This window comes from Pholis gunnellus (genome assembly GCF_910591455.1).
Source record: "Pholis gunnellus genome assembly, chromosome: 16".
Taxonomy (NCBI): domain Eukaryota; kingdom Metazoa; phylum Chordata; class Actinopteri; order Perciformes; family Pholidae; genus Pholis; species Pholis gunnellus.
The window spans coordinates 11,314,925-11,342,146 of NC_136543.1; the positions used below are offsets into that span (position 1 = coordinate 11,314,925).

General features: G+C 43.8%; 1 protein-coding gene across 1 annotated transcript in view; it reads right to left on the reverse strand.

The window, feature by feature from the left end:
* Positions 1-1,333: 1,333 nt before the first annotated feature.
* kcnq4 (potassium voltage-gated channel subfamily Q member 4) overlaps positions 1,334-27,222 on the reverse strand; it is a 37,740-nt gene continuing 11,851 nt past the window's right edge. Inside the window, exons 2-16 of the mRNA XM_079176762.1 lie at positions 14,720-14,810; positions 13,625-13,751; positions 13,295-13,470; positions 12,537-12,662; positions 11,696-11,806; positions 11,489-11,584; positions 11,304-11,392; positions 10,136-10,261; positions 9,712-9,732; positions 9,026-9,082; positions 7,093-7,322; positions 6,908-7,007; positions 2,657-2,788; positions 2,384-2,522; positions 1,334-1,799 (exon numbers count right to left, since the gene is read on the reverse strand). Coding sequence (XP_079032888.1) covers positions 1,602-1,799; positions 2,384-2,522; positions 2,657-2,788; positions 6,908-7,007; positions 7,093-7,322; positions 9,026-9,082; positions 9,712-9,732; positions 10,136-10,261; positions 11,304-11,392; positions 11,489-11,584; positions 11,696-11,806; positions 12,537-12,662; positions 13,295-13,470; positions 13,625-13,751; positions 14,720-14,810 — 1,819 coding nt within the window. The 3' untranslated portion in view covers positions 1,334-1,601. The remainder of the gene's footprint in view (positions 1,800-2,383; positions 2,523-2,656; positions 2,789-6,907; positions 7,008-7,092; positions 7,323-9,025; positions 9,083-9,711; positions 9,733-10,135; positions 10,262-11,303; positions 11,393-11,488; positions 11,585-11,695; positions 11,807-12,536; positions 12,663-13,294; positions 13,471-13,624; positions 13,752-14,719; positions 14,811-27,222) is intronic.

Sequence of the window (27,222 nt, forward strand, 5' to 3'; positions counted from 1 at the left end):
GTGCACGCTCCAGTTTTGTCCATAAGCACAGAGCGTTAACTGTGCATCAAACATCTCCAACAAAGAACCGGAAAAGACAGAAGAGAGTAAAGTGGACATTCAACGACAGTCAGTAACACCCGTGGGTGCCAAACCGGCACCCTCTGCTTCTAGGGAAGCTGTGAGGCTGGAACCATTTCCTAAGACACGTGCATTCATGAGGATAACGGCCTGGAATTCATGCTGGACACCTCACAGGTTGTTGAAAACTGGCCAAAAAGTTTCTACATCATCTCCACAGCTGCTGCGAGAACACATGCCACCTGGTGACGGGGAGAGTGAGAACCAACCTGTAAAGAGAGGCGGACCAGCTGACGTGGTAAACCTGATCCGAGGCTAGATGTGAGTGATGAGGAGCAGTGCAGAAAAATGTGACATAAATGCCTAAATTGGGGATCAGTGAGGTTTTATCTACAGTAACATGCATATCTGTGGGGGGGGGGGGGGGGGGGGGGGCTGCAAGACAGAGAGGTTTAAAGTGGGCGTGTTAAAAACACACACTAGGTTCCTGAAATACAGTCACCTTTAAAACATTTCATGGGATCTTGGACCTGTGAAAGGCTCTATCAAATCCTTAAAGAAGTCGGGGCATTCCTTACTTAAATGCCAGCCAGGCAGGGAATAACGTCTTTGGGGTTTTTTTTTTTTTGCAAGTGGGCTTGTTGGAGACAGAACTTCTGAGAGAGGGAATGGAGATGAAAACAAACAACAATGTACACTCCACATCAGTCACTCCAATGCATTCTTCCAGCTCAGTTTTCACGTGACAAGTTTGGGTAATTAAAGCACGATTTACACATTTAAAACTCCCCCCTTTTTTTGGGTGTGAAGGTGTACCATGGAGGTTTGGTGTCAGCCCAGTCTGCCCGTCCAGGTCCGAGGGAGCAGAATATTTCTGCGTCAACGTCTCCTTCGGCGCTTAATCGTTTGTCTGGTTGGTGTGAAATTTTGCAGGTGGGACTCATATACATTCATCACAGCCATCCTACGGTACTGGACAAATGACTGGCATGGCACTTGCAGCACTGTTTATGACGACTGAGTCAGCAGACTCTCATTCATTTGATTCAAGCAGCCAAGAAAAAAACTAAATGAGGGGGGGGGGACGACGACAAGATTTCTCCAAAGATTTACAAAACTTCAAAGCCTAAAGTCTGTTTATCTACAGCTGACGCTTTAAAGGAGGCATAGACATATAGCATGAGCTGAATGGGTGAAAGTGGTTCAGTAGTCAAGTCATGTGCCCTCTCTTCATCTTCCTCCTCATCGAGTGGGCTGAGAGGTGTGTGCGGTGAGCAGCTTTGGCTGAGGCTCCTCGTCAGGTGGAGCCATCCGGTGGCCTCTGTTTGTATCAGCTCTGGAAACACATCCACTTCGGGGGAAAAGAGTAGAGGGTGTCGATTTGAGATGGAAGGGTAAAAATCATCCCGGATAGATATGAAATGATTTGATGACATTAATGCCCGGCTGCTCCAAAGTGAGGACTCAGCCGCAGGAAGACGTACTGTAAAGGGTTTCGTGTCTTTGTTCGAACAGCCCTGGGGAGACTGCGCGGCTCACTGTCATTCCAAGTTGCCGCTCTCAGAGATGTTGAGAGTGTTGGCGGAGGGGAAGAGGTCTCTTTGGTCCGTGGGGCTGTGGTAGTCAGACGTCAGGTCGGGGTCCAGGAGGGAGGACAGGGTGAAGTGGGAAGAGCCTTTCTTTAGGCACTGGGTGTAGAAGCTGAGCAGGAGATCCAACTTGTTCTCTATGGACTGTACCTGAACAAACACACACATAAACGTGTCAAGCTTCTTTGCTACGAGTGTATTCGTATGGTATCGACTGTCTCACTGAGCTTTCTGGTGTTGTTATTATTGCCTTGCTCTTGCTGCTTTGTCTGTCAAAGCACTTTGTAAACTCTGTTTTTAACGGTGCTATATAAATAAAGTTAATATTATTATTATTATTACCTTATTTCTTCAGTCTTTCCAATGAGATGAAGCATGTGGAGTTTTCTGTCCATGACCATAAATGTCCTCGGGTATTTATATTTACACTACTTTTATATTACTGGACTTTTTTGTTTGTTTTTTCTCTATGTTTGTTTCCTGTATTTTCTCTTATTTTGAACCTGTTTTGTATGTTGTTCTGTCCATAATTTTGGTACATAATGGTAAAAGACATCATTTCCTGCTCTCAGTTTATTTCACATCCTGTACTTTTTGTATGGCAGCTTTTGTGTTTATCTACCAGGGTGAATGAAAGCAATCCAGTGAGATTTTGAAGTTGATTCACATGTTATTAACTAAGAGCACACAGTTCACACAAATGCTATATGAATATTAAACTCTTCCTCTGTTACCTGTTTCTCCACCTTGACAACACGTCCCATCATGCTCAGCTCATCCAGTGGGTCCAGTTCTGGCGGCGTTTTCTCTCCCTTTTCACTGCGCGCTTTCTTATCGGTCTGAACGGCTCCTCGCCCAATTATCTGATCCACCCTTTCACACATAAGAAACCAAACAGATTACCATCAATATAATGAGGACTTAGACTTACCGGACAATGTTATTTTTAAAAAAAACGTTTTTTATTGATTTGGCATCATTTCTTCAGAGCAGCAGTTGTAACATACCGCATTTGCAGGCTCTTGATACGGCCCAGCATATCCAGGTGTCCAGCTGAGTACTGCTCTATGACGTCCTTCACATCATACGGACGCAGCGTCTCCTTAAACTTCCTCTTGGCCACAAGGAACTTGAAGATCCTACACAAACACAGCACACTCACTGTTATCACTCCTCTGGACACCTTTAAAGTGCCTCACGCTGCACACCCCACATATATGGATGTACAGTAAACCTTTGGAAAAATGCAGCGGCAGGACAAATGATGCGGGAGACCCTGAAAATAACAAGATTAATTACAGCCAGAGTGACCTTATCATTCACCAGCAGCCCCATAAAGAGAGCAGAGTCGCCCCCCCTACTTAACCGTGTGGATGTATTGTGATGATGACACATCTCCCAGAGACAGTTGCTTATCAGTGCTTGCTGTTTCAGCAATTAGCACAAATCCTAATGGGTAACACACACACACACACACACACACCTCTCTCGGAGCTTTCCCCTGTTCCTGCTCTTTTGTCAGTATGACAGCCATGTTGGTGCCACTGGTGGACCACAGCTGCTCCTACTCCCAGTGCACACATCACCACCCACATTTCAATGTGGGGGAATCACACCGAGGAATGTTGGCCCAGCACTACTGCACCCGGCAAAAACATATCGCTGACATCCTCTTTTGCCAAGAGTATGTCTGGTTGGGTGTCATGCTGTAGGGAGTGGAGGATGTGCAAGAGATAATGGGAAGGGAGCGAAGGAAATGTGTGCATGTGTGTGTGTGTGCGTGTGTGTGTGTGTGTGTGCGTGTCCCTGGCTTTCTGTGTTGGCTGGGTCATTCAATCCTCCTTCTTATCACTCATGAGATAGGCAGCTCGGAGATGCTTGCACCGCAGAAGCACCGGAAACACCAAATGTATGTGAGACAAAAAATGCACACTGAAGCTGTCATCTCACGCTGTGAAGGATTGTGCTACAAGTCAGCTGTGAGAGAGAGAGTGGAAGGGATATTTTTTTTAAACTAAGAAATCCTATCTCACACAGCCAGGGGACTAAATCCACTATAATACTCCCACTTTCCTTCACAGGAGGAAGAAAAGGAATCACATCAAAGGTCTGAGAAGCAGAAGATCAGGAGCACTCAGCTGTTCTGAGAAAACGTCACACTTACACACACACACACATCTGTGTACACAACTGCACACACGCACAAAAATACCCCCAAAAAATAATGCCACAGATGCCTACACCAACACACACACTCTGGGTCAAAAGTATGTACACACCAACACAACTACACACACCTGGGCTTAGTGGGAGCAAGTGAAATCTGAACTTGAGAGAGAGAGGGGTCAGCTTCTGAAATAACCACTGTAACCTTTGTTGACGTCTGCAGCGCTTGCACTTACAGCTGCCACATACCGCACACAGTTTTGTGTGGTGACCAGTGCTGCAACAAAGAAGGAGAGAAGGTGTGAGGGAAGGAGAAGAGGAGCGAGAGGAGGAGGAGGAGGAGGAGTGGTGGTCTTCGGCTGGTGGCATAGCAGCCGTCAGCGCACTCTTCCCCACACGCAGCACTCTGTTTATTGATGACTCCTGCGTTTGGGGTATTTTTGCAGGCGGTCTCTTTCTCATTTTGCTGGTAGATGCAGATTTCTTTTGCCAGGGTGGGTCTCAGGTGTGGGTAAAAGAAAGGCTGTGGAGGTGTGGGGGGGGGGGGGGGGGGGGGGGGGGGAGTTGGGGGACTTTTGATTTGGATCCTCCAAGGGTTTCTTTGAAATGCTGACTCTTTTTCTCGGTCAATGAAATGGCTATTATAACACATGGTCTGATTGTGGCCCGCTCTCCCCCCAGAAAACCTCCACCTGTGGGGCAACAGGGTCAGTGGCAGTAGTACAGTACAGCTGGCAAGGCTCACTAAGACATATTATACCTTCCTAAGGAAGTTGAGACATAACAACGCAGCAATGACTGGAGGGAAGTGTCATCTGTGCCCCAAAATGCTTGCATAGCTAGTGCAAACATTTTTGCAATTCAGCAAAGGTGATAGTCTCCAATGGCAGGGTTTAATCTGTGCCTCAACAATGACTGTTATGCTGACACTAGTGAGCCACTGCAGGGGGCAAGTCTGATTCTTCACCAGATACGACTGCCTACCTGCTAAGAGAACAAAATCTTCGCACACAAGCTACAGTATGTGCATTCAATCACTCCTACAGAGAAATATACGACGTAAACATTATTTGAGTTTAAAAACATTACAGCTGATACGATACAAAAACTGATGACGATGACTAAGGATCAAATGGTTGTAATTGTAACTATTTGTTTAACAAAATAGGAGCTTCATCCAAGACTGCAAACGTGCAGAATTTTTTGGTGTTTTGTGCAATATTGGATTTGTGCGTGAGGAGAGTCACAGTAGAGAGAGCACAGAGAGATATCAGGCCTTGTGTTCCCATCCTCCCCTTCTTCTTCTCTTGCTCCCTCCATACACAAACAGAACACTGTACGCATTTATTCGGGCAGCCAGGCACTGATAAACCACATGTGCCTCTCCAAAGTGAAGTCTCAGCACTAAGGCCTGCTGCGAAATTCTGTGTTTCACGACCATCAATCATGAAACTCGCCAGGGCGACTGCATGTGTGTGTGTGTTACCACAGTGAAGCACCTGCTGTTTACACACCTGCACTATCTATAGGAACTCCCTCTCTCCTATTGTCTGCAGCACAGAGCAGCTGAGGTCACAGATGTCTGTTGAGTCGAGTGCAAACCAGAGGTGAGGTCAGATAATACCCTATCAGTGGCATAATGAAATCAAAAGACTATATCAGGTGTTTCAATCACACAATACAGAAGTGGTCGTTAAAGACACATCAGGTCAGATCTGCACACTACTGAGTGAACCTTTAAAGCCTATTCAATTATTACAACAATCATAACCACGATGGATCATTCAAAATACATATCTACACTCATCTACATGCAAAACACAGCCGAACCGAAGACAGCACTGGTGATGACGTGATTATACAGTATGCATTCTAGCAACTAGGACACCTGGATTCCAAACACAGGGTGTATTTCCAGGCACAAACCGATCTTCATTAAAGAGCTTCACAGAGAGCATATGGAACCACACACACAGCGTAGCGCTACCATGAGAAATGCTGTGAGGGAACAGCCCTGACGTCAGGGACCCAGAAGATAGTCTTTATAATCCGCTGTCATCAAACCTCACTGGAGACCAGCCTGGCCCCAGCACCAGATGTTTGCTAGCAATTGTAGTTTCTGCCACCATCAGTAAAAAAAACTCTACGCTGCTACTCTGGGAGTGTGTGCGTGTGTGCACGCGTGTGTGTGTAGGGGGAGGCTGAATTCATGATATTGTTGGTAACCCTATGGGATATCTGCACATTTCAGAACAGAAGGTTATGTATTTGTGCATTTTGCAGATGAGTAATTACTAATTATTTTAATTGTGGTATAGATTTGCCAACAGAGCATTTCTTCATTCACACACTGTCCATGATTTATGAGTCCCTAGTTTATATGTGCAAAGTTTTTGCTTTTCTTCGTGACTGTGTACGCTGAATTAATTCGTGTAACGACATCCATCACTGACATACTACTGCGACATTACATCAAAGCTTGTAGTTGATAAAGAGATCACACAATGACAGCAATCAACATCAGCAATGCTCTTAATCAATTGTTATTACAGCTGTCCTTGTCGACGCTGTACAATATCATTGGCCTCTGCACAGTCGTAATGTACTGTGATCCTCCATCTGTACGGTATTTGTACGAATGTGTGTGTGTGTACTTTACTATCACGCCACATGTCTGGTCTGAATGAGCTGTGCTTGCTGAGTGACAAGGTCACAGAAGGGAACGAACCCTGCCTGCAGGAGGGCTCAGTTACCTCTCCTAAGTGGACATTTCTACTCCGTCAGCCGAATCGGCTCACGCCAGCACCTAAATGGAGGTGCCGCATGTTCACCAAATATTGCAGGCGGTGAAATTCCACGAGAAGCGCCCATGTCTGAATACACATGCATGGGTTGTTCATCTGACCAAAGTTACCTTATTCTATAAATAACCAGAGGCTCAGCAGCTCCAGCTTGCACCTTAAGGAGCTTAGTGCGCAAAAAAAGGAGACACAAGCTTTTACTGCCCAAAAAAGTCCTCTGCTAGAGGTTTTCACATTTATATACATTTGAAGCCTTGAATGGTACAATAGCGGACAGAGAGCAGGACTCACCTGACAGCCCGTATGAGCGTCTTCACTGCTGGGATCACCTCCTCCATGGATACGTCACAATATGGTTTGTCTTCTACACTGTCCTCCCCAACCCCCTCCACTGAGCCGAGACAGAAGGAGAAACATTAGGATGCAGGAATGATCCTTGTGAGTGTAACATGTTTGGATATGTGTGCGTTGCCTACCGTCAACAGGTGGACGTGGTTTGAGGCGAAGGGAGGTGCGAAAGCGTGTGCGGTCATTAAAGCTCCAGCTCTTCTGGACCTTCCCGGGGCTGGTGGCATCGGGGACGTTCTCCTGGCTGGGAGAGCTTCGGACACCGGAGCTCGGGGGCAGCGGTGACGCCTTGCTCCTAATGCTTTGGGACGATCGGGAATTGTTCATCCTGATCCGATCCCGAAAGCCCATTTTACTGCTGACAGTGAAGATTACATCGTCAAACATCTGTAAGCGCATTATTCTTTTTTGATCAATTTAGGTTTTTTTTCTCACTGATCACAATGTCCATGCCTTTGACCTTAATGGAAAACTAAGCTGTTAGTTTAGTGGAGCAGCAGAACGGCAGCCTGAGCTTGTTAGAAAAGAGTTAGTTAGTTAAAGTGACATAACAAAACATGGCCTCTGACTTTTACAAAAATCATCAGAGAAACTCCACAAACAGCAAAACAGGGACACAGACAGACATTTACATATTGTCTCAAAGAAGGACAGACTAGCTGACTTATCATAAAGGCAGTTTGACCACAGGGACCACGCATTATTGCTAAAAAAACTGATTCTGCCCTGCGGATTTGTTCATTTAATGTGCCTATCATAGCACCTGATTCAGCAAAATCAGATTGAAACCTGATTCAAGACCTGCAGTAGTGCTGGGCCGGCGGAAAATGTTCCAACCACCATCACAATAAAGACACGCTTTCTTAATCCCTTCAACAGAGTGAAAAAAGCATCAAAACATCGGCTTCAAAGTGCAGCCGTGCAGAAGGTGTCTCTCATTAAGTACCACTCACAACAGCCCAACGCAGGCCGGTATGTGATGTCATCTATTTACAGGAGGAAAGCTATTTGGCACCCATTCTCTCCAACAGATCGACTCCTAACGTGGCTGTTATAGCATGCTCTTGAGAGCACTCCTTCTCTGCAGCCACGTTCATGTTGCACACTGTCACGGGATCCATAAGGCAAGGCAAACATCATGCACCACAGAGCAATTCCAGCCCGGTCGCTCACCACCACATGTTTACGATGATATACTCTTTGTTGTGCGTGTGTGTCAGCTGGCCATTTAAATTAAAATTTAAATAGTTATGGGGGTTTAGTGGGAACAGCATTTCATACAAGCAAGATGAAATGTTTCAAGTCGACTGGAGGAGAAGATAGAGGGGAAAGAGCTTTGCATGCTGTTGGGAGAGCGAGCAAATGATTTGGATGCATTCAGGACCATGAACTTCACTGAATCTTTCCAAAACGTCGAAAGAATATCGCATGCAAACAGAAACATTTTAGCACTTAAAAAACCTTTTAAAAATACAGCACACAAACATACTGATTTTATTGAAAGGTTACATGACTAATCTCAAACAGGAAAGCGTTCTGAATCATTTAAAACCTTCTCTCCAAGAAGGCCTTATAAATGATCCAAACGACTGAATTGAAAACATAAAGCAAGTCAAGAGCGGGGGGCAAATCGTTTGACTAGATGAAACATTTGATGTTAGCAAACTAGGAACAGGTGTTTTTTTTGTCACATTGTCATAAACTATTGAGGACTTCCGTTGTGTTTTCAACACATGGTTTATCCCGACTTTCAAGCCAAACCAAGCAAAAGCAGCCCTAGTTACTCCAGCAGGAAAGAGGATCACAGCATTTCTTCACAGCGGAGGATTCACTCAGGCATTTGTGGACCAGAGTATAGTGCCTGTTTAAAGTATTTAATTGATAAGTGCAGGATGTCGTTAAAAAATGAATCAACAGTAACAAAACATTTAGCAAGCCGCTGCACCGGTCCACAAATGGTTGAGTGTTTGAGGCGAGGTGTGGAGGATGCGCGTTAAATGAGAAACAGTAGTGTTATCGATTTCCAGCGTGCCCCGTGCACAGGCTTGTTGCCATGGATACCTCTGCTTGCGGCCACCGTGAATCCGGAAGAGACCCCGTTTTTTAGAAAGGAGTTGACTGAGGAAACACACAAGGCAGAGGGAGAGAGGGTGAGGGGAGGAGATGAGCGGAAGGAGGGAGAGAGAGGGAGGGAGAGGGGGGGGGTGAAGGAGGACGAGACGTTGTGGGACACAACCTGGGTGTGAGGTGAACCCGCGAGGATAAAATGTGGTAAAGGACAAAACCAGGGAGAGCGGGCGAGGAGGAGGAGGGGTGAAGTGTGAGATCTCAATAATCCAAACAGACCTTTTCCTTCCTGATCTAGTTCCTTTACCTAAAATTGAAGAATGTACTTCTGAGAGGCAGTTTTTTGGATTATGGAGAACAGGGTTTGAAACAGTAGGTGGGGAAGAGTCAAGCAAAGGTAGTGGGTGATGTTTCAACGGAGTATATTCATCAAGACAGGCCATTAAACATAATGGTGTGACAGCAGCTCCTCAAATCAAAGACATTTTCTACCAGCTAAACTTTTATTATTCAGGTGCTTCTCTCATCTAATCCATGCACAAGTCCGACACATACAATTTAAATAATCAGCCCTATGCTTGGGTCTATACAAAAGATGTTATGAATCTAATGCAGCAAATCCACTCTAACTAGGAATACCCTAAAACACGCAAGCACAGCTCATGACTTGAAGAACAAACCTGGATGGAACTTCTGCCTTCCTGAGAACAGATGAAGGATGGATGGCATGGAAAAGACACAATGGAAGTAAAGGGAAAGAAAGGAAGACAGGAAGAGGCAACCAGTGAGTGAACAGCGGGAGGCGGTGGAGAAGAGTTTGAGCTAAGCAGACAAAGATGCAGAGAAGCAAAGGGGGGGGGGGGCCTGCAACACAGTGGTCTCAAATCAGCATTAGTGAAACATTGTTAGATACACAACTCATCCATGCGGAAAGCTCCAAAAGCAGTCAACGTTGATTTCTTTCTTTGTACACCCGTTGAATGTGTTCTCCTGTGAGTCCCTGTTGTTACTGTTTTGAGTGGGTTTGGGTGTCTGAGTGTAGGCAGACATTCCGCCACCTGTCTGTATGTGCTGTGAGGCTGTGAGAGGTGGAGGGGTGCGTACCTGTCCCCTGACAGGTAGGGGAGGCTGTAGGGCCGCAGCCCAGACAGCAGCGTGTGGTAGGAGTTGTGGAGGACCTTCTTGGTGTTACCCTGTCGCTGGAGGTGACTGAACAGTAGCGTCAGTTCTCTGACACCCCCATGTGCACAAATAAACAAAACAAAAAAAACACATGACAAATGAACAGAAAACAACAAAATATGGAAAAACTCACAAAAAGGCCAAAATCAATGGTCCAAATGCTCAAAAGAAGAGGGATACTTGAGAGGGATATAACATACGTGAAGTTTTTTATTCAAAATATTGCAATGTGAAAGTTTTGACTTGATGAAAAGAGATGTTTCTGTTTGAGTTTCTCATGTTTCCCTCCTTTTTAAGCAAATAAAAATTAGTGAAATTAATACATGAATGCAAAATATAAGAAACCACTGCGTAGAACAAAAGTAATGAGAAAATCGAATTGAATAGCGGTGGCAGAAGCATTTAAAGGGCTTGGCCCAGAATTAATTAAAAATGATCATTTAGAAATTAGAGGAAACACCATTGCTGTTTACTTAAAGGGGACATATCATGCTCATTTTCAGGTTCAAACTTGTTTTTGGGGTGTTTTAATAAGTTTACATGTTTTAATGTTCAAAACACATTATTATTCTCATACTGTCTGAAACGCTCCTCGTCCTCAAGCCGTGGATGGACAGTATGTTCTCATGAGCCTGCATGTGACGTAGGAGTCAAATCTTAATAGCTTGTTGAATCACGTGTTTGCTGATCTAGGAAGCCCACAAACCTGACTGGGTTGTCTTATTTCACAGTTTGTGGGTTGGTAGGCTCTCCAGAAACCCAAATGTATGTGCGCAAGCACTGAAAAAGAGAGTTTTTCATAATATGTCCACTTTAAACGATCACTGCACAAATGTAGCTGAATGGGGTTCTGTATGGACAGCAGGTCGCATTTCTGATATTTGTTGTGTGTTTTAATAATATTACGAATATATGAGCAGGAACAAAAAAACACTACTTATTGTACACGATTCCCTGTTATGTGATGCTACTCTCAAATCGCTGTCTGTATTTATTACAACACGTCAAACAATTGAGCAAAGACAACAACCGATTTCTGCTGTTTTGAATCCACTCAGCTCTGAGCATGTAGACGGATGCGAGGACTCACCTGAACGAAGGCAACATGCTGTCATAGAAGTACCATGTAGCTGTCAGATAGGAGTGTTTGGCATCCGTAGAGTAGAGACGCCATGCAGCCTAAAGAAGTACACAAATACACACAAACATCAAGTGAAACTCTGCACTTGCGTGTGACGTATTGCCACGGCATACATGACTCACTGTGGTTATTACCTGTATCAGGTTGGCAGCAGGCATCCTCCTCTTCTCAAAGTGCTTCTGTCGATGCTGCTCTTGAACCTTCAAAGCGAAGCCTGACCCCAGAATTCCCTGAGGGTCAGAGGTTAAATCAGAGTCAGGAGAGTAACTGTAGCCGGGCTGAGAGGCGCCACTGACGGGGCTGTGAGTAAATATATAGATGTGATCATACAGGGGACTTACAGCAGGCAGGGCAAAGAAGGACACTCCCAGAAGAGCGAAGCCAGCGGCTAGGAGCCGTCCTTGCCAAGTACGAGGGGTCTTGTCACCGTAGCCAATGGTTGTTAGAGTAATCTGGATGGGTAGAAAAATTAAGCGTAGTTTGTACAAAAGAGGCCTTAACCCAAAATGTGCCAATTCAATGTGGAACTATATACTTTTAAAACAATTTTAAATATAGAAAGAGAAGGAAGAACAACAAGATATAAAAAAAAAACATAGATAACTATTACCAAACCACGGAAGTGAGAGATATTAAAGAACCACGATAAAAACACCTTAACTGAGAAGTCCTCATTCATGCTCCCTGGAAATAAACTTTAAAAATAGAAAATCCAAAATGCTTCTCTCTTTTTCCTGGGTAAACTGACATTACCACCTGTTTGGCTGGACTTAATCACCTCAATACATATAAAAACTAAAGATGAAATGTGGTGCTGCTTTTCATTCCTCTTAATGGAGCTCCTATGTTCAGTGGTACGTTCTTCAAGGGAACAGGATGTTTAACCTATTTATATTTTACCACACAGACAATGAAGAACATCTGGAAAGCTTGACAACAAGACTGAACAACGCTGTACTGTTGACGCCTGGAATCTCTCTGATTGGACATCATATACAGTTGTCAAGGACTATAATACAAATGTGATCTACAGTGTTTTTTTGGTTGTACTATTCCCAGATGTCTTACGCATATTATATGCCTCTCTATATTTGCATTGTTTGTCGACCTCGCTTTTTGTTAATAAGACAATTTTGATGACCTTCAGCCTCAGGGATCCTGTGTGCATTATGCGGTACTCACAGTCCCCCACCAGAGGGAGTCTGCATAGGTGTTGAAGTCTGAGTTGATGTCTTTCTCTGCCAGGTACACGAGAAAGGAGGCAAAGATCAGGACCAGGAAACCTATGTACCAGGCGGTAATCAACTCCTGAGAGAGACACGGAGAGAAGGAATCAATCATCTGTCAGCAACAACAGCATGTTTACCACCATAATCCCTGCTGTCATTACCGTATCACTATCATTATTCTTGGCTAAATTCCCCGTCATCATCACATTTGGAATCTACTTTTGACTTGGCTGCACAGTTCTGCTTCGAACGCTGATGCATCAATTCCTCATGATCACCACCGCCGCTCTAACGTGAGTTCTGCAGCTGACCGGACGGTGTCGGGTGTTTAAATCAGCATAAAAACCAAAAAACTAATTGCCTAAAATGAGCAGCTAATGGGGAGTTTGGTGTTTGAGGGCAGTGAGCGTAATCAAGTTACAGCTGGTCATCAGCAGACGCACCACATATTCCTCAACACTGAGCGTTCTTAAGTTATTTATCCCATTAGTAACCATCATGACCATCATCCTCAGCCTTTTAAAATTCCTGCTCTTACAATAATCCATAAAGCTGTACAGCATGCGGCTACCATGAATTATCATACTTTATTTATATGTTTACCTACCAGTGTCTTTAAATGTAGGTCAGTAACATCAACCTCAGAAAGTGTGTCTCTGTAGTAGAGCATGTGTAAAAGGAGGACTATATTTAGCAGGCTGTCATTCCCACCTTGCTGTGAGCGTAAACCACTGAGCCCAGTAGTTTCCAGGTGCCTCCCCGACGGTCCATACGAACCATACGCAAGATCTGCAGGAAGCGCATGCTGCGCAGCGCTGACGTGGCGAAGATGTTGCCCTGCGTCCCAGCTGCTATCACTGCCAACGATGCCACAAATACTATGAAGTCTGTGAAGATGTTTAGAAAGGAAACACAAGAGTGAAGAGGTGAGGACACAGCTTTCTAAAGAACACACACACACAGAACTTTGACGTGGGTTTGTGTACTGCCCACACACACACACACACACACACACACACACACACACACTCACAAACCGACCTATGACACAGAAGGGCTTCCTGGCAAATCTCAGCCGTCCCTTCCATCCACGGTATCTGCAGCAACAGCCAGCTGCCCAGACCCTGATGAAGTACTCCAACCCAAACACCACGATCATCACAAACTCCTACAAACCACGCACACAAAAACACACACACACACACACACACGCACACACAGGTCAGTGACATGCAGCTGTCAAGTGAGCGTAGAGTTTGACAGATCACCCAAACAAATGTTCCCTCACTTACCCATGAACCTTTATTTGGGTGTATGTATCAGTTGTTTAGCATGTGTATCAATTTCTCAACAGAAAAGTGTCCCCTTAAACAATACATTCAAGTTATTAATTATATTCAAAGCATCATATTGGTCTTTATGAAGCAAACATCATCTGACCTGGTAAAATAGAGGTTAAAATGTTACAAAGCAAGCAATTTATGCTGTTATATTTTATAAAAAAATGAATATATATCATAACACTCCCAGAATATTAACACGCCTCTCTGTTAGTGTTTTTCAATATCTCTTTGTCTCTCTTACTTTCAGGTATCTCGACTGTCCGGGGAGTTTATGGTTTAAGGTTAATGTTTGTGTAAGTAAAGTGCACTAATGGCTGATTGCCTGCTAATGGCCCAGGTGATAGTTCGAAAGAGTGAACAGAAGGAGTGAACAGAAGGAATGTGAAAGTCAAGAGTCTGACTATTTAATAGCATGTAAAGATGATTAAGGTGGGAGGAGAGGGGTGGGAGGGGGGGTTAGAAAGAGGACGAGTCAGGTTAAGAAGGAGTAAGCGAGTGTACATTACCTTTCATGAAAGCAACTGGAGCACGGAGTAAGAGTGGGATTTATGGGATAGCTATTAAGATTAGTGTGTGTGTGTCTGTGATTTCCTGCGCAGTCAACAACACCTGAATCCTCCCACCTGCTTACATGGCTGTCTGTGCTTCCACTGGCAAACAAAGCAACACGTACGCAAGCACATATGAATGCACTGCAGTAAGAGAGATGGCGCGTACGAAAGGAAGGTGTATGGATGCTGAAGTCGTGTGCGTGCGTTTGTGTAGCGAAGCAGAGAGAGGGAAAGGGTCGTACCAGGATGAAGAGGCCTTGGTTGGCAAACTTCTGGTGGTCGGGGATGGTGGAGAACACAGACAACACCAAGCAGCTGAACACCAGCAGAAAACTGAAACACAGAGTCACACACTGGTCAGAAAACACATTTCAAAACACACACACATGATAAATAACAATCCTGGGTGGATTAAATCCCTGCAGGGGAAAAACAAATGGACTAAATAAAACTCATTCAAATATGCTTTGTTCACTCTGAGTGATTAACCAACAGAGAAAAACTAAATTGTAGATAAGCAGGAAAAGATTTGTTGACCCGATACGTAATAAAAAGCACGCCAAGTTAAATATGGTCAGTCCACAAGAATCAGAACAACGTAACCAAGTTTAGTTGTTTTATGTGACTGAATATCAAATGATCTTGTTTTTGCTGAATACACATGACTGGATGAAAGGCAGCATCTATAGTTGTACTGAAGTAATTCACTGATGAAAGTGTTAAGCAGGACGTCTGTTCAAATGAACAATAGCAACACGGAGATGACTGGTACTTCTTTCCCAGGAAGACTGGGACCCTGCAGCTCTGCTGGGACGTAAAAGACTGTCCCACATACGTAATGGCCACTTCAGTTAGAGAACTACTCCAGAATAAAACACAACATAAATTCTGGTAAAATGTGTCTTATGTTCGAGGTGCTTTCATGTTCGCACAAACACTTTGTCTCTTTTACGACACCGGAGAAGAGGGACGTCTCGACTAGACAATCTCCATCATGAGCTCGGGTCCAAAACGACGTACATTACAGTGCTTTTGTTTCAGTTGAGGAACACACCAATGATGTGAAAGACGCGCGGGTTCCCTTGTGGTCGAATCTTTTTAGCAGCAGGTTACAGACCTACCTCAAATAAACTAAGGATGATGCATTAAGTACAACGTCAAAGTTAAAACATTTACGTTGGAAATAGTGAGCTGCTGAAATGAAAAATGTTGGCACTTATGTGGCAACCGCCACACTCTGTCCCACTTGAACAGTGGAAAAAGTTATTGTGAGATGTTTCAGACGAACTGTTGACAGCGAGATTAAGAGGTACCAGACAGCAGAGAGGTTCCTGCAGGAGGAATTTGATTTCAAACAGTTAGGCTGTAAAGCCCACGTTGTATTTTTTCTGTCAACAAAGATATCATTTGTGTTATTTGGTGTTAGTTTTTATAATTTGTTCTTTTTTTTATGGTGTTATTTATCACATCAACTTTTGTGAGAATCATGTGCGATGATGGCTGGTTGTTTGTAGGAAGTGGGAAGGAGAGGTTGACCTAAAAGAAAAGATCACTGAGGGTCAGCCTGGAGAACAACACTGGGGCTAATTGGTGTGAAAAAAAAAACAACCTTAATATTACTGTAAGTGACACAGCAATGTTATTTAATCAGGCGGTCTCCTTAAGATCAAGAGATACCTGAAAACAACCAGCATTCAAAAACAATATAAAGTTAGACAACAGCGATGGCGTCACAAAAATAGAAAAACAGATAATAAATGTCAAAATGTCAACCTGTGGTTAATAATGCAGCAGCAGCAGGTAGATATAGTTCTGTATTTCCTATATTTTGTATAATGGCTTTACCTTATAGTTGTATCTACAAAACCTTTTCTTTTGTTCCTAAAAACACAGTTACAAAACGAGAGGACTTTTGTTCGCTTTCATTGAGATTAGCTTCAGACAAAGCAGTCAGAACGCTAACATATTGTATCCTGTAGTCAAGTGTTGGTCATCACAACAATGTTTGACAAGGACCGAAGCAGCTTAACGACATATCTGTGACCAGAGTACTGTGGTATGATGACAACATGTTGGCTAAGACGAACAAGAGCTGAGAGAGGGAAGGGAGTCGCACACAAACACACGGCAGCACTTCCCGCCTTCTGTGCCGTGTGAAGAGCTAACAGCGAGGCGGGATTAGCAGGTGGCAGCTGCTGGTCCAGCTGGTCTAGATGTCAGAGCCCAAAGTTAGAGAACACTTGTTGGACACCAACTCATGGCCTCACACAATGGTGCCCTTTCTCTGCGATTAGTAATGCGATCGACTTACCATTACTTGTTTGCCCCCCACCCCTCTAATACGACCCACAGAAGCGTTTCCTAAATATGCGTCTCCACCAGTGGCAGGAGATCAGCACGCCTCATTCACATGTCCTCAAGTTTTAAACATGTGGCTAACGTTGGGAAACTTTCGCAGTTTGGTTAGGTTTAAGTGGTTTGGGTTAAAAGTGTATGAATATAATCCCAGAAGTTATCTCAGGGTGTGTGTCTTGTAGTAGTGAGTGTGTCGTGGAGTGGAGTTGGTGTGTTGTGTAGTAAAATGTGTGTCTTGTAGAAAGGTTGGTGTGTCATGTTTTGAAGTTGGACCAAATGTCAACGTCGGGTTATTTTAACCTACGTACCTAAGTTAACTTACGTCACATGCTTAACTTTTATCAGGCACTTAACTGACATCACGTAGGTGAACGTATCTACCGAACCAAACTGCGACTGTTTCGAGGGCGTATCATGTAGGTGGACTTTGGCGCTCTTTATACTACTACTAAATCACCTGACTCCCTCCTTTGCTCCAGTCATAATTACTACAGTCACTAGAAGTCATCGTCAACAATAAACATAAATATGGGTGGTAATAAGCTGCTTGTACAAACAACGTATGTGGTCGTTTTTGGGGGGGAGTCTCGATCAGCAAGGGTCTCACTGGGCTAATGTGTGTGAAATGAAATGTATTTTAAGCACTCGCATTAAAAAGCTGCTTTCAAAATGTGTGCGAAACTAAAAAAAATACTGGATTGTATGTAATCTATCAAATTCCCCGACAAAGTCCCATAGAACAAATCTAAAAGTGACAGAAAAACAAGAAGTGAAACTTGTAACTCACAAACAAAATAATACATCCATCAGCAATCATTTAGAAGAAGAGGAAACAAAAATAAAGACTGATTTCCTCTCAGACTAAAACAGTGAGGGTCTAAAACTGGGTTCTTAAACTGTTCCGTGACACCCTTAAATTGATGCACATTAGGTCACGGACACCCATTTGAAAAGATTTCTCTTCAGGGACCTTCATCTGAAAAGATTTTGGTTGTTAGATATGATTAAGACCAGAATTCTTTAGTTGTCAACAGTTGAGGAGAAAACTGAGGAAGTGAAACCTTTGATCAGAAAAGTCCCTCTTCTTCTTAGAGTGAATTAAAGAAAAACAGTGAAAATGAGCTATTCCCCATTTTCCAGATACAGTCAGTCTGAAAAGCTTGAATTTTGCTCGTTTCATCTTAACTGCATCCAAAAAGAGTGTTTGGTCATCACATGTGTGAGGAGTCAGTGAATGAGCAACTGTTTTTGTTTCGTCTGCCTGGCCGGCCACAGTTTCCAGATGGCAAGACACAAATAAAAAGAGAAAGTAGATCTTAGACAGCTAGAATGACACCTTACACCAAGCGTGAATAAACAGACACCCAAATTACTACTGTACATTTCTCAGCCCAGGGATGCATGCCCAGAGGAGGCTTTGTGTTTCAGCCACAGCGGAGTTAGTTTGTAAAAAACACACTCAGATAACGCTCTGCAACAAAATGCATTTTGGTCGTTCATCAACTGAGTAATGTGCTGACTAAACTGTCTGTCTTTTTCCTCTCAATTAACTTAAAGCGCTGTGTAGGTGATTAGTTGGGGCAGCATCTCAGGTGGTTTCTTTCGCTTGAGCGTTATGACAGGAAACAAGTCACAGGACAGATAGACGGGTCGACAGCTTGGCTTTTACAAAATGCAGACGCAACATTCCCGTAGAAATAAGTTATGAAAGCAAAAGTTACATTTCCCCGAATGTAACGCCATCGCTTACTTACAGTAGCTCACCGCAACGAGTTACTGCCAGCACGGGTCATAATATCTGTTTATGCAGCCAGTTTGCTTAATCACACTGTAGAAATCAGCTGGGTGTCGTTTAACCAACCCCTCAAACCTCATCTCATTCACACCACAAGGATTGGTTGCTACTGAAAACATCATCTAGGCATAAGATCGAACCTAATATTAATTCTTGTTTTAAGTATAGCGACCTCTACATCCTTTATGAATGGACATCCACACATGTTGTCCCCTTTGATCACGTTGTCTTAAGTGTTCAGCTGAAGCTCCTCGTGCTGAATGTGGTTCAGTGACCCGGGAGCATCCGCCAAGACGACGCCTTGTTGTTCCCAATGAATAAATAAATGTACAAATAAACAAATACATTAATAAATAAATAGATACATAAATGAAACGGATGAGGAGACATTTAGGCCAATGCATCCGAAGAGGGAGTCACATTTCTGCTGAGAGCACACTTTCACCCCAGCACCCCCACCCCTCCCTCCTTTCAGGGAAATGTCAATTAAAAGCAAAGCATCGGTCAAAATCCACCAAATCAGCAAGGTTGGTCTCATGGGGACATCGGGAAAAAAAATCTGCTCAGCCCTGAGTGCTTTACTGACGTGCCTCAACAAAATATATTCATATTGAAATATCTCAATAAAGACATCCGGACAGGATTCCCAATTCAGGATTTAGAGACGAGAGAAGTTAAATATGAGCATAAATATTGCTCTCATGGCCAAGACAATAAAATAAATCATTGAATATCTATTTAGAGATAAAGATCACAATGCCTCGGCTCTGCCTATTCAACACAAGGTACAGGGTCTCCTCCGCTACAACTGGCCGGACCATGTGACCCAACCTGGAGTGAAGGTAAAGTGAAGTAAAAGCCTGCGTCGTTATATGCATTCTAAATGGACATGTTGATGTGTAGATGCACCACTGGTCATGTAGCAAATCAAAAAAGGCCATTATGATACAATGAATAAAATAACCAAGCCACTCCAGAGGTTTACTCTAAGGCTGTCTGCATTAGTAATTGCTCCAGGACCTTTAGAAAGAATAACGCATGCTCGGCTATATACACAGGATATCTGACTTTTCTCCAAAAAGCCGGCCGAGTGTAATTTGTCTCATGGACACTGTGGAGAATCGGGAAAAGTGCAAGCTCAGTGAGACAGAAAGAAAGAAACTGAACACATAAAGTCTTCATCGATACTGTACAATTGTTACTCATTCACATCCCAGATACAGTATCACTGATACACAGCACAAGACTGAGTATGTATGAAGTGCATAGAACTTGGCTCACGGCCTGTGAAGCTCCAGAGGGCCGTTGGGCAGCTGGCGGGGCAGACAACAAATAAATGTACAGCAGCCTAACAGGGCGGCCAGATTGCTTTTAATGGAAGCTAGGCTGGGTGCTTTTACTGCTGTTTTCCTGTCAGCATACATAAGTGAGACATTACACCTTACTTAGACTGGACTGTCGAAATATTTTAGTGAGATAAATAGGCATAACCAGTGCTAATAAACATATATGACGTTGTGTATTGCTGCATCACACAGTGTGTGTTTCTGTATGCGTTCCCATGCCGGGGTGAAGCGGAGCTGGACTGTGGGAGAGTGCACCTTTGATTCAATCACATCTGGATGATAAAGCAGCGATCAGTTACACACAACAGAGGGGGCGGAGGGAGAGGAGAGGGTGACGAAGAAAACAGATGAAACTGAGGTAGAAAGATGTGAAGACAGAGGGTTGACGACTCAAAGAGAAAGAAAGAATGATGCCATGAAAAGATTAAAAAAGTAAATCAGAGAAAAGAAAGAGCAGGCGAGGGATGAAGTTGGACATGAAGTGAGAGAGCCCTGCATGGGGTCATGTCGCTTTACCTGTACATGTACCTGTACATGTACAGGTATGTGAAAGTACACGTGTACGCGCCAGCCCTGATCAATGAGGCTCTCACGACCGCTTTCAGGGAATTCAGGAATTGATCCCCCATCTGTGCACACGCTGCAGTTGCACAAACACGCAAACAAAAAGAGAACACGCACACGGTCTAATTATTGAACTCACACTTCCACAAGGACACACGCAGGTAAACAAATAGACCTGCCTCTACAAACGTAGCAAAACAGATCAATTAGAACATGAGCTGTATTTATACCAGAGGCTGAAAGACATATGTATTCAAACCTACAGTATGTCAAATGTCACCTTGGAAATGCCAAACTTCACACCCTGACTGTCGTTACAAAAGTGCAACACACACACACACTTCCCTTCACAATGCTAACAGCGACGAAGCGCTAACAAACAAGCCATAAAGAGAGGAACTATTGAGCTCTGTCTGGAGAGGGGGGGAAAGGGAGGAAAGAGGTGAGTAAGCGGAGAGTGAGGGGGACGAGTGAGTATGTCGTGAGCAGAGAGAGGTGAGGGGGGGGGGGAGAAAGAGAGGAGAAAGGTGGAAACAGTAGAAAGGTATTAATAGCGTTTCTCTCTCCTTAAATAGCGACTGCAGGTAAAATGTGTGCGCAGGTAGCAGCACAGCTCGAAACAGGCCAGTCTCCCGGCCCGTTAGTCTCCCCCCCCCCCCCCCCTCCCCCCTCCTCCTCTTCCTCCTCCTTCTTCTTCTGGGACAGCAAACTTTTCACGGCGGGAACAAAAACCCAACACAAATATGACATGAACAGTGCTTTTTCACGAGGAAAGAAGCTGAGTGAGCAATTCAGGGGCTCTAGTACCGGCGCATGCCCCAGGAAGAGAAAGGGGGAGGGGGAGGGGGAGGAGAACCTGACATGAGAATGTTGTGTAAAAATGAGAGGAATGAGTGTTTTCCTCTGAATGCCACAACCTTCAGGAATATTACGTGAATAGATCAATTATTTACATCACTGAGAGAAACAGTGTTTTGTCACAAAGGTGCAGCCTTGGCAGTTTGCATCACAAACGCCACTAGCGCCACACGCTTTCACACAAATAATTTGCTTTGCTACATAAACAGGCTCTTCACACGCCACAAAAGTGCCACACGCTCTCCATCGCAGGCACACTACTACTGTTCAGCCAGACGATCTCACACACACACACACACACACACACACACATATTCACACACTCACCAAAGAGCCACAGACTGCCACGCTGTTCCATTGTCTGTCTGCAGATGATGCATTTCAAACAAGAGTGCCAATTAGACTGATACATTTTCCTTGCTGGAGAATGTCACTCCCAGTCACAGCAGCCTTGAAAGTATCTGCCATCTACACACACACACACACTCACACACACACAGCCAATGTTACATCACATCATAATTGAGTCCTTTGTTCCCCGCTTTTGATTCATTGAAACTAATCCTTTAGTTGCATGAAACACCAGGTAAACAGAAGGCTTCTTCGGCTTGTGGAGTATTGGTTCCTGACCCTCGCACACTGGGATATTGAAGTATCACACACAATGGATTAAGACTGCAGTGCTGCAAAACCAAGTTCCTGGAGTCTTTTAAGCAGCTGTGAGGATTTCAGTGAGTTATTGGTGCCTTCAACCAGTACAAAGAAACATTTCAGCGACTCTTTTCCAGAGAATGAGACTTAATTACGCAAAACAATCTATGAATTCCAAGTGTTCCAATTTCCAATAACACTATTTTAATGGTCTCTTTTGGATCTGGCTGTTCACATAGTTTCAAGGCATTATTCCAAACGCAATCATTTTGGAATAATTAGACCAAAAACAGGACAGAAAACACTTGATTACTTTAATTTCCTTTAAAAAAACAGTGAAAATTATTTCACTTTTTTCCACTGCAGTCAGCGCCTCAGCCAGGCGTTTAGAAACTACAACCCATTAAACACCACACCACCCATCCACCTCCAGCTGAATATTTAGAAACAACAGTATAAAATATATGCATGCACTGGGTAAAAGGGAGTGTACACCTGGACCAGTGGCCAGTCTATCTCAGACAGAAACCTGGGAAATCATGGAGTTTTACAACTTTCTGAAACCGATAATCCAACAAGCAAACCCATCTGACACAGTAACTGGCCAGGTGAATGGAGATGTGAAAATTAGGCAGAGTTTGAATTTTTCTCTCGGGAATTCTTTTTTATCCACACAAACCATGAAAGACAGTGTGCATCCATATCTCATTGATATTTATTGCGTTGAGGCTACAAAGAACAACACCTTGGCAACACGTTCTAACGCACAGTCACAGTAAACTCCGGTTAACGTGGATTTGAACAAAAAAACACTGAGATATTGTGTTTGTTTGACCTTCACGCCCGGTGTAGCTTTTTGTCTTTATACTCCGTCATCACACTCCCGGAACATTTTCTCTGAGCGTCTAATAATGATGCGGATGGGTTTACATTGTTACTTGAAAGCCTCTCGTACAGACACTAAAGGGCACCTTGTGCGTTGGTATCACATGCGGAGGGGCGTGACAAAGCGTCGGCATTTGACGGCCTCGGAATAAGAACGGGAACGGAAACAAGTAACAATTATCTTGGAATGTAGAACGTCAGTCCACAAGTATCAAGAACAACGTTGACAGGAGTGACAGGAGTTGTAAATAATAAGTAAAATGTGTATTCAGAGTAGAGGAACATGTTTTGTGATTCTGGGCACACTTACATACTGTAATGTTGCAGCATTTCATAGCTTCTTGAAACACGTACCGTAAGAAGGAGTGTTCTTGTCTCTGGTGGTTTCCTGTGCCTCAGTGGCATGACTCAAATATGTGGTACAGATGGTTAGAGACTGAGGAAATATCATATCTAACCAGTAAATGGGGTGGAATGAAAGTGTAACCACAGAGGAAGTATAAATCCACAATGTGGGGAAGGTTTCATGGGTGTGTGTGTGTGTGTGTCTAACGGTAACTGGATTCATAGTAATTACACACAATTTCTTGCTGATTGGTGCTGCTTTGACCTGGTGGGAGTATCAGATGGGGGCAGTTTATGACATCAGGACAATTCAGTGTGAAATTGTCCACATAAATTATAGAAAATGTGTGTGATTACGGAAAGAGAGGCTGGGAAAATGAAACCCTTTGATTTATTTGCCTTATATTGACATCAGTTGTCCACTAAGCTGGAAGAAATGGTGTCCATCGTAAAGACCTTATAATCAGGCGTAAGCAACGACCCGCGCACACACACACACACACACACACCACAGCCCAACAACAAATCAAACACTCCATTGTTTCTGATGCTTTTTTTTTTAACTTCTGCTCTTTGTTACTTATGGACTTGTCGTCAGTGAATTGTACTGTACAGAGCTGCCTCGGAGATGGGACCAGGGTGGAGGCGAAGTGCTGAGAGAGCTCTGACATTTAGCTGCGGTATTGTTAGCCCCAGCTAGCCAATTAGCACAAGAGGCTTCAGACCTTTTAGTCGGTGTGTGGGCCCTCACTTCACACACCAGTGTGCTTGTATGGCGCTGACATTTCCCCATTGAACCGGTGAGTGAGCTCAACCTTCACACAGCTTGGATCAGCAGGGCTGCAGGTTGGGGACGGGTCTTTTGTTCGAGACCAAATAGGAAGCAGAGAGAACTCTTGGCGCCTCTGAGTATAATGTTGTATCTGTATCAAAGTATTTTGCACTAATTGAAAAACTTAAACTTGAAGACATATCAGCAGACCCACCATGTGACTTGCCAAAGGTTCATTGGAAGTGGAACCCACCCCGATCCTAAACTCCCGTTACCCTCCCTCCTACAACAAGGCCACACCTGCATTTCAAGCCAATCATCATTACTGTGCAGGTCTAATCTTGTTACCATAGCAGCGGGGATCTCCAGTGATGGATTGCAGAGGGTCAGGGGCGTCTCTCGAGGATTGAGAAACAACAAAAAGAAAGCGGTGACTGTAACATTTCAACTCGGGGTTAATGGGATTGGGATCACCAGCTTGAGGCAAGGGGTGTGAGAAAGTGAGCCGGGGTCACGCACAACCCTGGTGGTCAGCGGATCTCGAGGAGCTGACATGATTTACAGAGAAACAATGGTTGTGGTAATGTTAAGGCCACTGTTACTAATACCGAGGTTTGAGGGCATTTAAAAAACCGTGCGAAAACTGTGAATCTCTGGCCAACACGTTAAAATGCAACATATAAGGTCATTCTCAAAAGACAGCTTTGTTTGAGACAGTGGACAATAAAAAGACCGATAATGGATATCAATATTAGAATTTGAAAGTTCAAAAATATTTATTGGTGACAATGTTTAAAAATCACTGTAGTGCGACCGCTTTTTTAAACATATTTTATTGCATTTGCTAGAGAACAGGTTCCGTAAAATCATAAATGTCCAAATGGCACACGTCCCAGACCACAAGGACAGTGAATATCTACTGACATATTGGCCAGATCCTCAGTGATCTGTGCCTTCATCTAACTGCTACACAAACATTAACTATAAATACCTAAACAGTCTGAATCTCTTGTGTTCACTGGAAAAATACTTAAATCTTAATGGCTTGTGTGGACCAACAGCAAGTAAACAAGGCTACATGAGCAGCAAAAGTCTTAATTTGTTCCAGAGGACAGCGAACACTGTACTTGCAAACCATCTCTGCAGTGCTACCACTCTGTTGTTGGTAACCATTGCAACGACCCCATGACCCTAAAGCTGGAGCTCCTTCTTTGATGGTGAACCGTCAGTTGGTATGCGACAGATATGCAGTAGCTATAGGAGTGGTGTCTTCTGTGCCTCGTTATCTGTCCGTTGACGTTATCTCTGCTGTGATTACAGTCAAACACTGGTACCCAGGTCACGTCACATGGTGGGGCTGCACTGTGTTACTCCTCAGTCCGGTGTCTATGCTGCATGCTATCCCTCCCTGTCAGACCAACTGTTTGAGTGTCCCTGCGTGTCTTTGTGTAACTGTCAGTGTCTTTATGTTATGTGTATTTATAAGACAGAGTCCAGAGCCACGTGAGAAAGGCTTACATCACCCCCACTACCCCTGTAAACACCACCACCTCCTACAGCACAACCAGTTGTTTTCTCAAAAGCTCGGAATTTTTTAGGCTTTTAAAATACCTTCAATCGTGTGTCATTTGTCCTCAGTCAGATTAGTAATTCAGTGTACGCCAAATTCCTACCTATGTATGTTATGTAACTTAAAGATAGTAACATCAGGCCATTTTTGCACACATTTGTTGCGTTATGGTTTCAGAATGATGAAGACAGTTAAAGAACTATTAGATACAAAGTAGGATCTAGGCTCAACAGGATGGCAAGTATCGTGTTTTTCCCAAAAGATGTACAGATTTATTAGGCATACAATTATCAAGTGGCTTGAAAAAAGTGCATATAGTTGTCGTAAATGGGAAAATATCTTCCCCCGGACCACCCTAGGTCTGGGCTGAGCCCTGACTTCTTACAACCTGTTGGCCAATACTAAGAGATTAAGGCTAGTTTTTGCTTTTATTCCTTGTACATTGCACAACATCTACAGTGTGCAAAAGAGCACAGATAACATTTTCTTGTAGGGTAAAGGGTACTGCTCCTTATGTACGGCTGCATCCGCTTACAGCTAACATGTAGCAATGTTTTTATCAAACGCAAACTGCACAACTATATCACTCTGTTAACCTTTGTTCACTTACTATATATAGCACAGGAAGTACATTTTCAAAGCTTGGACATGGCCTTCTGTTTGCCTACATTTTGGGTCATAAATATCTGATCTATGAGCAGTGTCGTGTTATTTTATTCCCCTCTGACACACATCCCCTTGCGGGAAAACCAAAGCATGAAGCAGGATGAAGAGTATTTGTTAAGTTTACACTTTCTCTCCGCATACCAAGTCCTTACTTCGTGCTACTGGATTGGATACTCAAACATAACTCAGTGCCTACCACTCAAGACTGCAGACGTCAACATGTGCTTTCAAGATACTAGTATCACAACAGCTGATTATGTGGAGATTATGACCGAATTACATAGAGATAATGTACCTTTGACCCATTTACTACGCTCAAATCACTGTTGTTACATTTGTTCCTGTTTTACACTCACTTTTCTATTCTCACCCTAACTTCTCTCCTTTCTCCTCCCCCTGTGTCCTCTCCTCCTCCTCCTCCTCCTCCTCCTCCTCCTCCTCCTCCTTTCTTTAGTGTAGCTTAAGCAGAGCCAGGGTCAGAATGGACCACTTGTGGGCCTCTTAGACACACCCTCTTCCCTCTTTAACTCATTACAGCCAATTAGTTGACAAGCCAGGGAGAGGGAGGAGAGATAACACTCTTCTGAATTATTCATCACTCTGCTGAATCTCCTCGTACCTCCTGATCTCTCTCTCTCTGCCCAGACGTCTTAGATCTTCTTCTTGCTGTGTTTTAGACACTGTGCAAACATCGCCAAACAAAGCAAATTTTTTTAAATAATTAGTTTGCCTCCTATCAACACTACACTGTTAATTTCTCACGCCTGAGTGGATAAATCGCAAAAAACGGCAGCTATGTGTTTTAGTGTGGACGAGGAAAAGGCCTGTTCAGACACAGTTGGCACCTGTACGTCAGAAAAGTAAGGAAGCCAACTCTGTGATCAGTCATGTAAGTGTCATTGAGATGTATTTATGGTATTTGTTAAATGACTTGCCGA